The sequence below is a fragment of the Vulpes lagopus genome, chromosome 8, assembly GCF_018345385.1.
Source record: "Vulpes lagopus strain Blue_001 chromosome 8, ASM1834538v1, whole genome shotgun sequence".
In the NCBI taxonomy this organism is placed as follows: Eukaryota; Metazoa; Chordata; class Mammalia; order Carnivora; family Canidae; genus Vulpes; species Vulpes lagopus.
This window is the reverse complement of record NC_054831.1, coordinates 83,188,566-83,204,885: the sequence shown is the minus strand read 5'-3', so window position 1 is coordinate 83,204,885 and position 16,320 is coordinate 83,188,566. Positions and strand designations below refer to the sequence as shown.

Sequence of the window (16,320 nt, the reverse complement as noted above, 5' to 3'; positions counted from 1 at the left end):
GTAATGTTAGTGTTTAATAGAGCCTTGGAAAAGTGGTTTAGACTCCTGGGGGAGGATGTTTTGGGGGGAGAGGAACATTCTTATTGATCCTCTAATACAGTTAGGTCCTGTATGCTGACACGTAAGTGTAAAATCAGGCTGGTGCAGTGAGCTTCCAGATTAAGAACGGGTCCCCTGTAGGGCCATGCTCGAGTCCCTGTGTAGTGTGTGCATGTTACGTGTGAGTCACGTGGTCTCTGTGCTCTGATGCTGCTGTTGGGTGTTGCTTGCTGGGTTTGCTGGTGTGTTTTGCCTTGAAATGTGAATGGTGTGGAGTCTCCTACAGGATGCTCTGTAAACTCAGACATGCGTGCTGTCACTGTTTTGTATGTAACCCACATTTTTTAAAAGAAGATTTTATTTACTTATTCATGAGAGACACAGAGAGAGTCAGAGACACAGGCAGAGGGAACAGCAGGCTCCATGCAGGGAGCCCGATGTGGGACTCGATCCCGGGACCCGGGTCACACCATGAGCCGACGGCAGCCCCTAACCCATGGAACCACCCAGGTGTCCCTGTATGTAACCCAATTTTATCTCTTATTTGCAGGATCAATGTATGTGTTGGCCAAAAAATCATTGCCCTCCCACATGACAACCGACAAGTGAGGTTGTTTGACATGTCAGGTGTGAGGCTAGCGCGGCTCCCCCGAAGCAGCCGGCAGGTAAGTGTGCTCTTGATCCGCATGTTGACATCTCAGAGTCTGTGTCCTAGGTCACCATGGATAGAAACATGCTGCGAGCCCCACATCTGTCTTAAGTTTTTTTTTTTTTTTAAAGAGAAACTAATTTTAACAAGATGTTAAATTTATGCAGGTAGACAAGGTGATGTAATTCTAACTATAATCAATAGAACGATATTAGAGATTTTGTATTCTTGTTTTCCTGTACTTTGGATGCTAGATTTTCATTGGAAATACTTGATGTGTATTTAGAGCTCATAAAATTTAAAGTTGAAAGTGTTTCCCAACCTGAACTGAGAGTGTCGGGTTTTTTAAAAACTTGAATAAGATTGTTCAGTTCCTCACTGTCAGATTTGAGGGGCTGTTTGCACATGTGGTAGTGGTTTCCACGTGGGAAAGCAGACTTGGATCTTGGCAAGTGAAAGTGTACAACTGCAAGTGTGGTAGATGATGAGTATTGAATACGGAGATGCAGAAGTGGCGGTGTGGACTCTGGGGCCCCTTTGGGAAGAGAACTCACTTCACCCACAACCAGGAGACACCTTTCCAACCAGGTCCAGGACCAGAAAATGCAGTTTTCTCGTGAGTCAGCTCAGCTGGTGCGTCGCAGGGAAGCGGGCCGGTGTCCGCGGTGCTGGCTGGACCGCCCGCCAGGTGTCTGCATCCGTGCTGGGAGTTGGTTGGTGCTCGGAGTTGGTTGGTGCTCGGCTCGTGGTGCCAGCTCAGCCCTGCTGATGTGGGATCTCGGAGGGCCATCCGGGCCCCTGTCCTTAGGTAGCTCTGGGGCGGTTTGAAGTGTGGGGAGAGGCGCAAAGTGTGTGAATTACTGGCTCCTCCTTTGGGGAGTGGAGGTCACTGTGATAAAGACACGTCCTGGGATCCCTGGGTGGCGCAGTGGTTTGGCGCCTGCCTTTGGCCCAGGGCGCGATCCTGGAGACCCAGGATCGAATCCCACGTCAGGCTCCCGGTGCATGGAGCCTGCTTCTCCCTCCGCCTGTGTCTCTGCCTCTCTTTCTCTCTCTGTGACTATCATAAATAAATAAAAAAAAAAAAAATTAAAAAAAAAAAAAAAAAGACACGTCCTCTCCGGCTGAGCAGCACCTCTGTAGGCTCTGTGCTCTGTGGGGCCCCACCCCACAGCCCCTGTTCTTTTGTCCTTTGGCCTCTGCAGTGTGTCACTGTGACACTGAGCTGTATGGCAAGCCCGTGCCTTTATGTGTCCCCTGACCCTGTGGTCAGCGTGTCTGTGCCCCTCAGCGCCCACCACCCTTGCCACCCTATGGCCGCGGCTCTGCTGACCTTTGTGGGGACACCCTGTCTCATCTTCCTGCACAGCCTCACAGTACAGCCCGCAGGCCAGCTTAGTGGGTGAGGGCGGCTTTAGGAACTGTCGACCTAGAGTGTTTTCAGAGGACGATTATGAAGGGGTTCTGTCGACGTGGAGACAGCTTTTATTTTTTTATTTTTTAGAGATTTTATTTTCATGAGAGGCACAGAGAGAGGCAGAGACACAGGCAGAGGGAGAAGCAGGCTCCATGCAGGGAGCCTGATGTGGGACTTGATCCCGGGACCTCAGGATCACGCCCTGAGCCGGAGGCAGATGCTCAACCACTGAGCCACCCGGGCATCCTGACACCTTTTCTTTAAGTGGCACCAACCTTTTGTGAAAGGCCTCTCATCTGTTCTCCCCTTTTAGGGCTTCTGTGCGTACTGTTGGAAGTGGGTTATTGAACTTTTATTTGAGTACATGTCAGGGAAAACTACTCGTGAAGTTAGAGTACCTAATAGGAGCGTTACACCCGCTAACAGGGAATTTCTCATGCTTGGTACCCGTGGAGAGTCTGGTGTGCCCCCGTTGCATTGTTAACACGCTGGATCCCCTTGCGGAGGTGCCCGTGTTCCCGCAGTTTGTGTGCAGCGCGTGAGACGTGTGCCTGAAACAGGGTTGTGTGTGTGCGGCTTCCTGACTTTGGGAAGATTTTCTTCAAAAAAAAAACACGGAGTTCTAAGAGATGCCTGGTGGTATTTATTCCAGGGAAGTGATTTTATTTTTTCTTTAAGATTTTATTTATCTATTTGGCAGAGAGCATGACATTTTTAGTTATTTGTAAACTTTCAGCCTTGTTGAGACTGCAGAATTTGTTGTGTTTGGATTTGTTCTCAAAGCGTTGTGTTAAGTAGACTAGTCTTTAACATTAGTGAATAGCATGTCCCTGCGTTCTGAGCTGGTAATGCTTCCTCAGATTCGCAGATGTGGTTTTCAGTGTCACAGAACCACAGCTGGAAATCCCTGGCTTCTTTCAGCTGCTGGGATTAAAAAAGAAAACAAACAACCCTTCTTTGAACTGGTAGCAACAGTGGAGGTGTCTAACGGCGTAAACTCGTCTTACTTTGGGGAGAGTGTGAGTGGCATTTCCCAAAGTGTGTTTGAAGCAAGGTGAACTCCGTAGGGTGCTGGGAGGGACGGAGCGGGGAGGCTCACGTGCAGGTGAATGTGAGATGTGTACGGCGAGGACACAGGCTCCCATGGTGGGTGTCAGCACCCTTGCCGAGGCTGTGCACTGTGACGAGGGAGGGCGTGGGCTTTGGGAGCCCTCATGCTCACAGAACCTCTTTGGACACGAGCCCCAGGCACGTCGGTGCGTATTCAGGTGGTCCCTGGGAGACAGGAGGCTGGACTCCAAACCTGACTTGGCTTCCAGCTCTGTCCTGGGCGGGCTGCGCGTGCAGACCCGCGTTCTGGGTGCCAGGGGGTCTCTTTTCCACACCCACTTACTCAGTGCTCATCTCAGGGTTTCTACTGTGAATGCCTTGAATTGAGTGATCATCTTTAACTGGTTCCTGTGCAGACTCTGGATTTTATTACCAGTTAGTGGATGCGTTGTTCCCTCCTTTTCTTTAGATTCGTAACGAAGAAGTGATAGAAGGTTGCTCTCAACCCTTTGTTATGTGGCCTTACACTTGCAGTATCTTTATTGTGTGCCCTGTTGTCTCGTGTAGACAGCACTGTTCACATGGGGATGTTTTGCGGAGGGAACTTTGGTGTCATTCTTTGGAATGTTTCTTTGACTTAATAAATTTGTCAGCTTCTCTTAATCCTGGTTCTTGTACTTCATTGTGTGATGCCTTAGTAGCAGCAGCACAGAGCGACCTCATTAACCTGGAATGTATGCACACGTCTGAAGGCACTGCCCGTGTCTCTCTGTATACGTACACCACGTACGTCACATTATAAACTTTGCTAATGATTTGCAATGATTTTTTTTCAATGTCCTGATATTTAGCTGGAATTCTGAAGGTGGCAGGAATTTACTTGAAAAGGCCATTTATTTTATCCTTGTTTTATTTGGTACCAAATATATTTCTCTGGGTCCCTTATTACCTGAGTTAGTTATTTGTTAAAATGGTCTTTGAAGTCTTTAAATGAGTTTTGTTTAATATGTTCCCAAATATTATGTAGCCTCATTAAAAAACTTCAAATTCATCGTTTGTTCTTTTTTTCTGACCGTGATCTTACTTATTTTTTTTTTTAATGAATCCCAAAATACTTCCGGTGTGCGTCTCCCTGATTTGATTTGATTATCTGTTCTGACGTCCCTTGCTTTGTCCCCGTGTGCCCACGGCGTGTCACTGAAGCTCGTTGCCATGCGGACTGAAGCTGCCTGTTCAGTTTTGTCCTTTGAAGTCAGTTGTGTTGAGTGGCATAGTTGTTAACTTGGCTGAGGCTTTATGGCGCGGATGCTCCGGGAATGACGTACTAACTGTGGTTTGTGTGATTGGAAACAGGGCCACAGAAGAATGGTGTGCTGCTCAGCGTGGAGCGAGGACCACCCCATGTGCAATCTGTTCACCTGTGGCTTTGACAGGCAGGCCATTGGCTGGAGCATCAACATCCCTGCATTGTTACAAGAGAAATAAGGTTGCCGGCGTCCTCTGCGGCGTAGTTGGCCATGGACCTGTGGACCGCTGCCACTTTTCTCATTATTGGTCAAGCCCTTTTTGTGAGAGTTGCACCCTGGAAAGGGCGGTTTGTATGTTCTTTTCTCATTGTACCGAGCTTGCATGAAATGTACAGCAAAATGTATGGTCACATGTCTTATTTTCGTCTCGTGTCTGTGTCAGCACCTTCTGGTCAGTGGACATGAAGCCCCTTCCCTGTAGCACATCATGTGTTGTAAGTTCCGGGCGATTGACAGGTGACAGGAGGGCATTATGTTTGCGTGAGTTCAGTGTGAACCTGTGTACTTGCTGTGAGGCGTACGCAGTCTGTGGCATTTCTGGAGTAATTAGACATACCTACCTTGTACCGGGACGGGCCCGGGGCTGCGTTTGCAGGGGCTGATGGATGGCAGGCGTGACGGAAGATTTCATGTTTACTTCTGTTTGAGGGTTTCGCATGTGCTGTGTGTAACTCAGCTTCACCTCTGTATTCTGGTATAGTTAATGTAAAATTTACCTGGAATTTAGAAGTTAACAAAAACAATGCCAACTTTGCAATGTTTGGAAAGTTTTTTTGAAAAGAAAACGTTTTTGCTCTTTTTATAGAAAACCATTTCAATCTCCTGAGGTCTCAGTTTAGCAAATTCAAAAATAGGATGATTCTAATCACTGATTTCAGATATTAAGCAAAATTTAAAGCACTTTAGTTTATAGCTATGGTTATAAACAGTTTTTAGAAGTTACAAATGAGTTATCCAGTGAATGTGACTTGAGCTTTTAAGAAGACCCTGCCTGCTACCTGAAGACAAAACCTTATTTATTTTCTACACTTTGGTTTGCATATTTCTAAATGAGTTCACTTCCTTGGTGGTGTTTGAGAGCCAACAATGCAAATAAATGAGTACTACCTCAAAAATCAATGTATTTGGAAAACGGAGTCTCACTGTTGCCTAGCTAGAGCACTTTTGACTTAACAGCTGGAATGCCGAATTCAGTTAGGAGGGCAAGGAAGACAATCACAGCAGGCGCATCCGAGGAGGAAAGCTCTCCCGTTAGCTGACAAGGTGGGAGCCGAAACCATGCTTCGCGGGGTACCAAGGTGCTCCTGTTTCGGCAGCTGGGACACCTCTCAGTGCCAGTCCTTTCACTGCCTGGGCGAGCCTGTCACTCTTGCCTTCTTAGGCGTTACTGTCGTCTGGTGTTTGTGAGTTTGTTTCTTGCTCAGTTATGGTTTTGATAAAGAGCCATGTCCGTGTACTGCCCTCCTCTTTTTAAGTCTTTGTGTCCACTTGGAGAGGCACAGAGGGTAACAATGACAGCGATCATGGGTGCCCCCCACTCCAGGTGGTGACAGCTGGCGGAGCGCCATTCAGGGAGGTGTGATGTTGGCAGAGCATGCGTGCCGCCCTCGGGCCTGCGTGAACGCGCCTCGCCTCAGGCTCCTCTGCTCAGGTCCTACGTGCGGTAGCTCATCTTAGGAGCTTCATTCCTGAAGTATCTGGAGTATTCTGAAATGACCTACACAGTCTGGAAGGGAAGAAGGGCCAGGAGAAACCCATTGTGACATAGTTAGAGCTGAGGTTGCCAACTAGACCGAATGACAGACAGATGCTTGCGAGCGGCTGTCTTCCCAAAGCCCGGCACCTGCCCAAGGCACATTGGGAACGTGAGCCGGAACATCTGTGTCCCGCCCCCGCTGACCCGAGTGCCCCCTCCCCTGCGGCGGCACCCCAGTGGCTTTGAGACAGTAAGCTGAGCGTCTGTGCTTTTGGGCTCCTGTTGGATTTTAATTTGAATGTTTGGGTGTCTTAGAATCATTGTCAGGAACACTGAAAAAGGTAAACAAGCAGATCAAACTTAAGAACCAGATCTCTGCCAGATTAAAAACATTTGAAGCTTTTAACTCACTTTCTGATGTTCATTCAGTGCTCTGCGGCCCAGCGCCCTCTGTGCGGCGCCCGCTGGCAGCTGTTCACCTCCTCCCCACTCCGCCCTCCCCTCCCCAGGGCGGGCCTTGTCGTGTGCACGCCAGTTCCCAGGACAGGGCACCTGCTGCTCACCTGCGTGGCGGCCATTCAGCTGCTGCTGCGGCCTTCATGGCGGTGTCGTCCGGAGTCCCGGAGATTTGAGTTAGGGAGTGCGTGTGTGTGTGCGTGTGTGAACGTGTGGGAATCTGTGCGCAGAGGTACCTGTGTGGCTCAGATTAAGTCCCATGATCAGCCACACGCGATCTCATCTGAAATAGTGTTTGGAAATGGGAGTGGTTTTGTCTTATATGCTCACGTGTCCAGAATTTCATTTAATAATGGAAGGAAAATGTGTGGTTACTGGAAAATGTGTACTGATAGAGAATTTCATAAGAACTATGTTGTTGGACAAAACAGCACTCTTTCTCAACCACTGCACATCAGTTTCTGGAGAGACAAAAATTCTGTACATATTTTGGAATTTGAAGAATCCTATGTAAATCATTTGTTGCTTAAATCTGTGAAATACAAGTTTCTTTGGGGGGAGTATGCATTTATAAATGTTGTGTAGAAGCAAGTGTTTTTATTGTATTGATGTAATTGTTTTTAAGTGTTGAGTGTCTTCATTGCAATATGAAATTCATTAAAAATCCATGTTCCATAATCACTGTTGTAAAAGTTTTATTTTATCAGGAGTCTCTATTTTTTTAATATTTATTTTCAAAAATGTTTTGCTTTGTTTAAATATCGGTAATGGCTGCTAAACACCACAATGATGTAGGAGTCAAATTATAGTATTGCCCACTTGAAAAGTTGTGACTTTAGACTTAAAAGATGAGTTTTGTTCTATTTCCTGTCTGTCCATCAGGCTAATGTGAAGTGACAGGTAATTACGCTTCTCCATTCCAGCATCACTGCCCCAGCCGTTTCTGGAGGGAGTTAATGATTTGATATAATAATGCAGGTGCGGCATTGTCCAGGTTCCTGAGTTTCGTTCGGGAGACGCGTCTTGTTCTTAACGACAGTTAAGCTTATTTGAAAGTTTGCGAAAACTGCAGTTACAAAAAGTAGGCCCTGTTCACCCCCGTGGAGACTGCGCATCTGGATTGGCCCTTCCTTCTTACCCCGTGGGCGAGGCGTGGCGGCGGGTGCGGGAACCTCGGGAGGTGTCCGGAGGTGTCCGTACGTCTCTGCCTGCGGCACCCCCTCTTCAGACTGATCGGGCTCGCTTCCTTCGTTCAGTCCCCAGATTACTTCTCTTTCTTACCTTAGAACATGTGATGGTTGTCCAGGTTTCACAGTTACATGTAGAAGTTTACCTATTAGTATAAAGAGTTACGGAGGTGGGGCTCCTGGCTGGCTCTGTTGGAAGAGCGTGCGACTTTTGATCTTGGGGTCATGAGTTTGAGCCCCACGTTGGGTGCAGAGATTACTTAAATATTTTAAAAATCACAAAGGCAAAATTTCTATTGCTGTAATTTAATCAGAATGCCTCTAAAATGTGTCTCGCTTACTATGCATAGATTTTTCTGGTTTCTCTTAATAGGTTACTTCAGAAAATGAGAACACCTCGATTGTTCTGTGTCATGGGTGGTATATGGTCCGTGTGGTGGGGAGAAGCTGAGAATGAAATCACATGCAAGTGTTGAGTAGTTTGTTTTATTTTATTTATTTTTAAAAGATTTTATTTATTCACGAGAAACAGAGGGAGGCAGAGAACCCGGCAGAGGGAGAAGCAGGCTCCATGCAAGGAGCCCGACGTGGAACTCGATCCTGGGCCCCCGGGGTCACACCCTGGGCTGAAGGTGGCGGTAACCGCTGAGCCACCCGGGCTGCCCCTGTTGAGTAGTTGAAAGCTAATTTTATGAGAACATTTTAAAGTGTTTTAGTCACAAATTAGATTAGGCAGCTCGGGGGCTGTGGGAGCTGTGTGAGGTGCAGGTGATGCCGGCGGGCTTTGTGGGTTCAGGAGGGTCCCCGCCGGGAAACAGGGCCCCTAGCACTCGGCACTGCGCCCCTCGCCCTGACACGGGCTGTGGAGCGGAAGTCGGGGTGTCTGCAGTTGCTTTGAGCTGCGGGGGGCCGGGAGGAAGGAGCCAGGCCCGTGAGCTCACGACGCCCTCTCTCAGGGGTAGGGTCTGGTGAACAAGGGTGGTTCTCCCCAGAACTCGGGGTGCTGAGGGGATGACAGTCACAGGGGGTGCTTTCGAAATGGGCTAATGCCGACAGAGACCTATGGGCTGCAGCGTCTGGATGGAGGGGCTTCAGTTTCTATTTGTCTTAAATACACAGAGTAGGACTTCGAGGGTCACCACAAAGAAGAAAAGAAGGAATGACTACAAGTGATTACTGTAAGGGGGTTGGGAAGTGTAGTAAGTAAGAACCGGAACAGAAGTAGTTTTTTAGTAGTTTTTTTAATAGGTGTAAAATTTTGGAACCATCGCAGTCGATCAGCCAGTATTTGAAAATTTCCCGCTTTATGCTAATGACAAAGACAAAAGGTGCCGAGTGGGGGACATCCGACAGATGAAATCACCCATGGAAAGACTTAAAAACTTCAATAAAGACATTGAAAGCGGTAAAGTGAGAGACCGCTGTGCACCAACAGGAAGAGGCGATGTTGTAAATACGTCAGTTTTCCCCATGTTGACAAGATGATTTGATGCTATTTCAATGCAAATCACCCCTGAGTTTTTTTTTTTTTTTCAGAATTGGGCCTCTGATTTCTAGTTATGTGAGGCAAAGGGCAGGGATGATGAGGTGCCGAGGAAACAAGGGGGAAGGGGGGGAACCGGGGTGCCCTTTGAGCCTGGCAGGGCTGTGGCAGGTGGTGTGTGGGATTCGCTTGGGACGGAGGAGTTGACCAGCGAGGTGGGACACACATCACGGTGATTCAAGCTTCTCTGAAAACGTCATGTGTTTAAAGTCACACGGAACAGAAATGAATCCGGTGCTGCCTCACACCAAACACATTTCGGGCTGCATGTGAAATAAAAAGCATTAACCCAAAATCTAGAGCACATTTATACGACGTTGTGTTTGTTAGCTTTCCACAGACGATGCGTTAACTGTACTGGGAAAGATGGACACGTTCAGCGACGTTCAGGGTACAAGTTCATAGCCGTGTAGGACTAGGACAGCCTCGAAGAGGCGAAATGACAAACCGCAGGTGGTCGTGGCTGCGTTCGTAATCCACGGAATTCCACATTCCCACCAGAGAGTCGGGACTGGGCAGCAGGCGTGATTAGGTGTGTCACCAGGGGGAAACGTTGGATAGTCAACAATGAAATAAATGTAGAAATTAAAAAAAAAAAGTTAAGGCAAAATGGAAATGCCATTTCACAACTATTAGATTTGGGAAGGAGGCTCTGCGACATGGGTTCTGTTGGGACCTACATGTACTGGCTAGGATATAAAATAGGACAGCAAACGGGAAAGCACGACGTGAGCGGTCGTGCGAGTGCCCCGGGCCCCCGCTGCCCGAAGGGTCTGTGGGCACCCTGCTTGTGAAGCGGGGTGGGTAGGCCCTGTGCACACGGGAGCAGCTGACCCAGGCCAGGGGTGGACGCCGGGGACCCAAGAGCCACAGAGGACCCGTGCCCTGGGGCCGTCCCGGAGCGCAAGCCAGCCCCGCCCCACGCAGTTAGGTCCTGTGTGTGGAACACGGGAGAGCAAACTCCCCGTCGTGGGCGGTGAGCGGTGGTCTCCGGGCGGGCGGTGGCCAACTCGCACACGCACGGCCCACGTGTCTGTAAGGCGTCGTACGGCTCTTCTGTTCATGGGGCTATGTTACGCAGTTGAAGCGTCCTACAGAAAACGCTAAAGAGGAGGTGCTGTTGCAAGGGTGGGTGAGGGCATATGGTGATCAAATCGGGGAACTGAGAGAGATTTTTGCCCATGTCAAGGTTGGGCTTTTTGCTTACCCCTATTTTACTCACTTTACGCCCTCGTCCCTCTTCCACTTACAAACACGCAGCTGTATTTTTCTGTGATGACCGATTTCCTCAGCGTGTATGTTCCGTGGGAGGGAAGACAAAGCCAATTTTGTTCCAAGATAATGTTCTCGGAAAAAATACCCACCAAGGAAATTGTCAAAAGGCGGCAGCGTTCCATGGTGTCGAAATTGTGTTGTTTTCAAATACATTTCAGAAATCCCAGCTTTGAAGTGGGAAATGCAATAAGCATTTCATTTACCAGGTGTGATCATAAAGCAATAAAAGTAGCTTTCTTATGTTGCTCATAAATTGGGACTGAAGTAATTTCAAATCCAGGAGACGGTCCAAAAACCATATTGTGTAAATGGCCACACACCAGAACAAGCATGTTTATTCTCACAGTCTGTGTTTTGGTGGAAGCAGCGTTTATTTGTCCAGGTGGGTAAGTTGTGGTATATCTGCTAAAAAATATAATCATTTTTTCTACAGTGCATGTGTGTTACAGAGGTCTTGTAGCTCTGAATTAATTTTCAATAAATAAAAATAAAATCGGGATGCCTGCGGTGGCTCAAGTCCGTTGGGCGCCTGACTCTTGGTTTCAGCTCGGGTCCTGATCTCGGGGTCGTGAGCTGAGCTGGAGCCCTGCCCGGGTCAGGCTCCGCGCTTAGCTCGGCTCCCCCCCCCCCCCCAAGATAAATAAGATGAAGAATAAAAATCTTGGGGTAAAGTCTATTTTTCCTTTTGCAGGGACAAAAGTAGTTGTAGATATTCTATAATCAACCCCTAAGTGTTACATGAAGCTGATGTGATTTTCTCTTAACAGCGGCTTCATTGCGGGATAACTGACGCGATGCCCACCGAGTGCACGTACAGTGTAAAGTGTGGTAGGTTGTGACGTATTCGGCCACGAGGCCGCCAGCGGTCACCGTCCGCTCCGCCCCCTGGGCCCTGTCTCCGGGGACCGCCGGTCCGCTTTCTGTCGCTAAAGGATGATTTGCATTTTCTAGCATCTTGGAGCAGTTCACTCTCAGCGTGGGCCCTGATCGTTGTCCCCGTCCACCAGAGCCGTAGGGGCCTAGGCCCTGTCTGGTCCTTGCCGAGCGTTGCAACAGATGCCCGCGCCCCGTGTGCACCCCATGTGCACCCCACATCCCTTACGGGCCAGCCGCGCACCGGCAGAGGGGCCCACCGGAGAGTTCTGGTTTTTGCCCTGACCCGTCAAGAGCCCGGGAGTCCCGCCCTCCCCCCCGTCTTCCTTCTTAATGACAAAAAAGGCAGACAGACTCCCGTCCAGACCCCTCAGATCCGTCAGAGACTTGAGGTCGGGGCTGGGGACACAGGCGGAGGCCGAGAGTCACCGTGTGGAGTGGAGGCTGCGCAGCAGGAGTTGGGGTGCTGAGGATGGGCGGGCTCCCACGGCGAGGATCAGAGGGCCCCCCTCGCGCCTGGGGGGCCGTGGGCAGCATAGCACCTCTGGGTTCGCCGCTGAGCTGAGCGGCCTCCAGCAGGGACACCGGCTCCTGAGGGAAAGGCCTCCCGGAGCCACCGCCTGTCCCACAGAGGGGATGGCGGCTGAGAAGTGCTTGAGGTCCCCGCCCAGGGCTCAGGCCCCTGTGAAGTGGCAGCGGGTGTGGGTGCGGGTGCGGTGGGAGGCAGCTGCGGTAATGGGGCCGCTGTGGAAGGACAGTGGGGATGGTGAGCGGGGCACCTGCAGAAGTACTGGGCCCAAGAACCCCTAATGGGAACGGATGCTTTGAGAGACCCGACCCGGCCGAGGGACGAAACCCCAAGAAAGCTTTCCGGTTCGTCAGTAGAAACTTCCCAGATGGAAAAGCAACGAGAAACCAGAGTGAAAGAAGCAGAACAGGACGCCCTGGCGTTGTGGGGCAGTCGCAAGAAGGTGTGACACACAGGGGACAGGGAAGGGAGCAGGAGAAAGATTTGAAATAAGCATCATTGAGACTTTTCCAAAATTAATGACACAAACCAAACCACAAGTCAAGGAAGCTCAGGGAATATCCCAGGTGAATTAGTGCTAAAAGGTCAGGACTGTGCACGTCAAGTGAAAACTACGTGACAGAGGGCCCGGCTGGCTCTGGCGCGGATCTCGGGGTTGAGAGTTGGAGCCCCTGTTGGGTGTAGAGATTACTTAAAGGTAAAATGTTTAAAAAGCAGACAAAAAGTACCGGAGGACACTAAAGACAAAGAGCAGATGTTGCAAGGAGCCAGAGAAAGCACACTCCACCGACGGGAGCAGTGATGGGAAGCACACAGGCCACAGGAGAGCGGAGCGGAAGTCTCGAAAGGTCAGAGCCCCAGTCCCAAATTCCGTGTCTGGAGAAGCTACCCCATGGGAGCGAGGGAAAGGACAGCGTCTCTCCGACAAGCACAGATGGGAGCATTTGTGATTCATCCTGCAGCCTGCAGGGTTTCCCGGACTCGCCTGCTGTTTGTTCTAGCAGAGTTTTAAGTAGATCCCGTCGGACCCTCCGCACAGGCCATCCTGTGACTTCCTCGCCTTGCGTTGCTGCATCGGCGGGAGCCCAGCGCGGCGTCATCTTGCTTCTGATGCGGAGAAGACACTCGTGTTTTGTCATGAGCTTCTGCGTGAGCAGTGCTTCCACATGCGCTTGCCTCCTTGGAGGGACTCCTCGTTGATTGTCGAGGGGTCTTTTTCCCAAGTGCCATTTTATGTGTTTATTGAGATAATCTATGATTTTTCTTTTTTAGTTTGCTGATAACAATGCTTTATATCGATGAGTTTTTTTTTTTTATTTCTTTGTTTTTGTAAAGATTTTATTTACTCATGAGAGACACACAGAGAGAGGCAGAGACACGGGCAGAGGGAGAAGTAGGCTCCCTGCAGGGAGCCCAATGGGAGACTCGATCCTGGGACCCCTGGGGTCACGCCCTGAGCTGAAGGCAGACACTCAACCTCTGAGCCCCCAGGTGCCCCTATATTGATGGATTCATGTGAATGTTAAACCAACCTTGCATTTTTGGGACAAACCCTATTTTGTCATAATGCACTATCATTTATATCACTGGGCTTGATTTGCTATTACTTTGTTGAGAGTTTTGGTGTCTACGTCAATGAGAGATACTGGTCTGTACTTTGTATTTTTGTACCGTTGCCTGGTTTTGGCACTAAGGTAATGCAGTCTCATAGAATGAGTTTGGAAGCCTTCTTTTTCAGTTTTCTGGAAGACTTTTTGTAGAGTTGCTATTATTGAGTTTGCTAGTGAGGTCATGGCCTGGAGTTTTCTGTGGCTTTGTGTGTGTGTGTGTAGGGGGGGATTTTTCCACTATAAATTAAGTTTTACAGGTAAAAGGGTGTCAGGTGATTAGTCTGTGCCTGAATAAGCGTTCATGGTTTGCGTTTCAAGAGCGTGTGCACCTTATCAGAGCTGTTGGGTTTATCGGCCTCACCGGTACGTCCCTAGGCCTCCCTCATCATCCTTCTGTGTCTCTGGAGTCTGTGCGAGTAACACTGGCTTTCCCTCCCAGCCTCTATTGCCACATCGGTTGCGTTCAGCACCCGGGGAGGCTGCCCCACGTTCCCAGAGTCCGGGGATCAAGACATGCACGCTTTGGGGCCCTGATTCTGCCCGTGTGAGCTGCTCCATCGCTCCTTACAGACCCTCCGGGTCCCAGTCCCAGTCCTGGCCCTGCTGGGAGGCTGTTGGGGGTGCTCATCGCCCACGCAGTGGGACCTGTGCGTGCAGGTGGGGCGCTGCGGTGGCATTTCACTGCGTGTGCAATAGCGGGTGCAGCACCCTTCACATGCACAGGTTCCACCGAGGCTTGTGGGTTCCAAGAGCTCGGCCTCGCTCGGGACACGCACTGGGGCCTTGCACGGCCGGGCGGGCAGGGTGCTCGCTGGGCCTGAGGGCCTCTGGTCACGGCAGCTGGAGTGCCTCCGACCCCTGGCCCCGGCCTCCTGCCCTGACCCCTGAACCTGGCCCCTAACTCTCCACCCCTGGCCCTCAACCCTCGACCCCCGGCCCTGGCCCCCTGCCCCGACCCCGGTCCCCACCCTGGCCCCTGACCTCTGGCCCCAGACCCTCTACCCCTGGCCCCAACCCCCCCGACCTCCGGCCCCCGACTCTCGACCCCCCAGCCCCGGCACTGCCGTGGGAGCCTGCGGCCTGTCCCTGATGTCCGTCCCCTATCCTCCTTCCAGACTCCTGTGTGTGAGCTGGGCAGACGCCACCCTGACCGCGGCCACCAGCTCTCTGAGCCATGGGGCGGGTGCCACTGCTCCAGGCCGGTGGGCACGTCCCAGCCCCTCGTCCCCGAGACAGGAGGCACAGACATCATCCCCGCTCTGGGCCGTCCTGGAAGGTGACAGACCCCATCCTGGCTGAGTCACCGTTGTCCTGCTGCCTTGTGCACCATGACCGTGGCCCCCCTTGGCTTCCCCACCCGCTGTGACGGCATCCCCGTCTCATTGGGTCCGCAGGCAGTTCATGACGGTGAGTCTGGCCGGGGGCCCCGCGCGTCGCAGCACCAGCAGTGATGACACTCCGACCCGGCCCTGCGAGCTGCCGTGGTCGCGCTTGCACCCGCGTGTCCGGGGCCTCCCTCCGCGGTTTCACTCTGGCCCAGTGATGCCTCTTGGCTTCCGAGCACGGGGTCCCCCCCCATGGGGCAGGGAGCTTGGCTTTGGGAGAAGCCGCTGTGACCACCCAGCTTGTGCGAGGGGCAGCACTACTGCCACGCAAGCGGCTCCCCTCGCACCTTTGTTCACAGAACTACAGAAAATCCTGATATTTGCATGGGACCGCAAAAGACCCCGAAAATCAAAAGCAATCTTGAGAGAGAACAAAGCTGCAGGCATCATGCTCCTTGATTTTTTTTCCTTTGTATTTAGATCTTTAACGATGTACAACAGAATATAGAGCAAATGAAAGAGACTGATTTCCATGACTAGGTGTTCCTCGTGTCATCCTAGAGCCAGGCTGGAGGGAGAGGCTGTTCTCCAGAGAACCGAGGTGGAGTCAGTTCTGGGCTACTGTACTGCAGCCTGTTTCTCCTCCACTCGTGTGCTGGGAAGGGGCCAATGATTTCTTAAACTGATGACTGTTTGCTAGGGGGCTCTAAAATCCTGGGTAGCGGAAGACTGTGGTCCAAACCAAGCCAAAAGGAACAGGCTGGGCCAGGGGAGAGTGGTAACTGCCTAGCAGAAGGGGCAAACTCAGCGCCCCACGTGGAAAGGGCATTCTTTGCACCTCAGAGACGTTGCAGGACCAGTGTTACCACTAAGAGACTTTGTTAGAAGAAGAAAAAAACCACCCTGGAGGAACCTTTCAATTGCACTCAACTTGGATTAAGAGTTCAGTCCACCGGTGCAGGGGGAAGGAAGCATCTAGCCCGAAAGCAGCATGGAGTCTGGCCCTCCCACCGCTCCTCCCTGCCTCCTTTTGGCAGCTGGACCAGGTTTCAGGTGAGGATGTACAGACTCCAGAAGGACCAGGGAGGTTTCTCTGGAGGGCGGAGGTGGGAAGGACACTTCTCAAAATACAAATACGTTTAATATGGAAGAAGCCGGGGCAGCGCTAGAGGCATTCACATGCTCCAATCTTTCCTACTTTCTCCCCAGCTCAGAGACTGGCAAGCACAGTCTCCACACCTGACCTTCCACCCCCAAAAGAAAACGGGGACATGTGCCCCCTCTCTGGTTCCCCACACGTGGGCTCCTCAGCGCCTCCTGCAGGGGTGGTTTGTTCCAGGGCAGGGCCTATGCAGAGCCTGGTC

The 16,320-nt window shown here is 51.0% G+C and overlaps 1 protein-coding gene across 4 annotated transcripts in view; it reads left to right on the top strand.

The window, feature by feature from the left end:
* Positions 1-7,292, top strand: part of WDR37 (WD repeat domain 37) — a 53,218-nt gene extending 45,926 nt beyond the window's left edge. For all 4 annotated transcript variants that reach the window (XM_041765536.1, XM_041765534.1, XM_041765535.1 and 1 more), the window contains 2 exons: positions 590-704; positions 4,509-7,292. In XM_041765536.1, the coding sequence (XP_041621470.1) occupies positions 590-704; positions 4,509-4,640 (247 nt within the window). In that variant the 3' untranslated portion in view covers positions 4,641-7,292. The remainder of the gene's footprint in view (positions 1-589; positions 705-4,508) is intronic.
* The last annotated feature ends 9,028 nt before the right edge of the window (positions 7,293-16,320 follow it).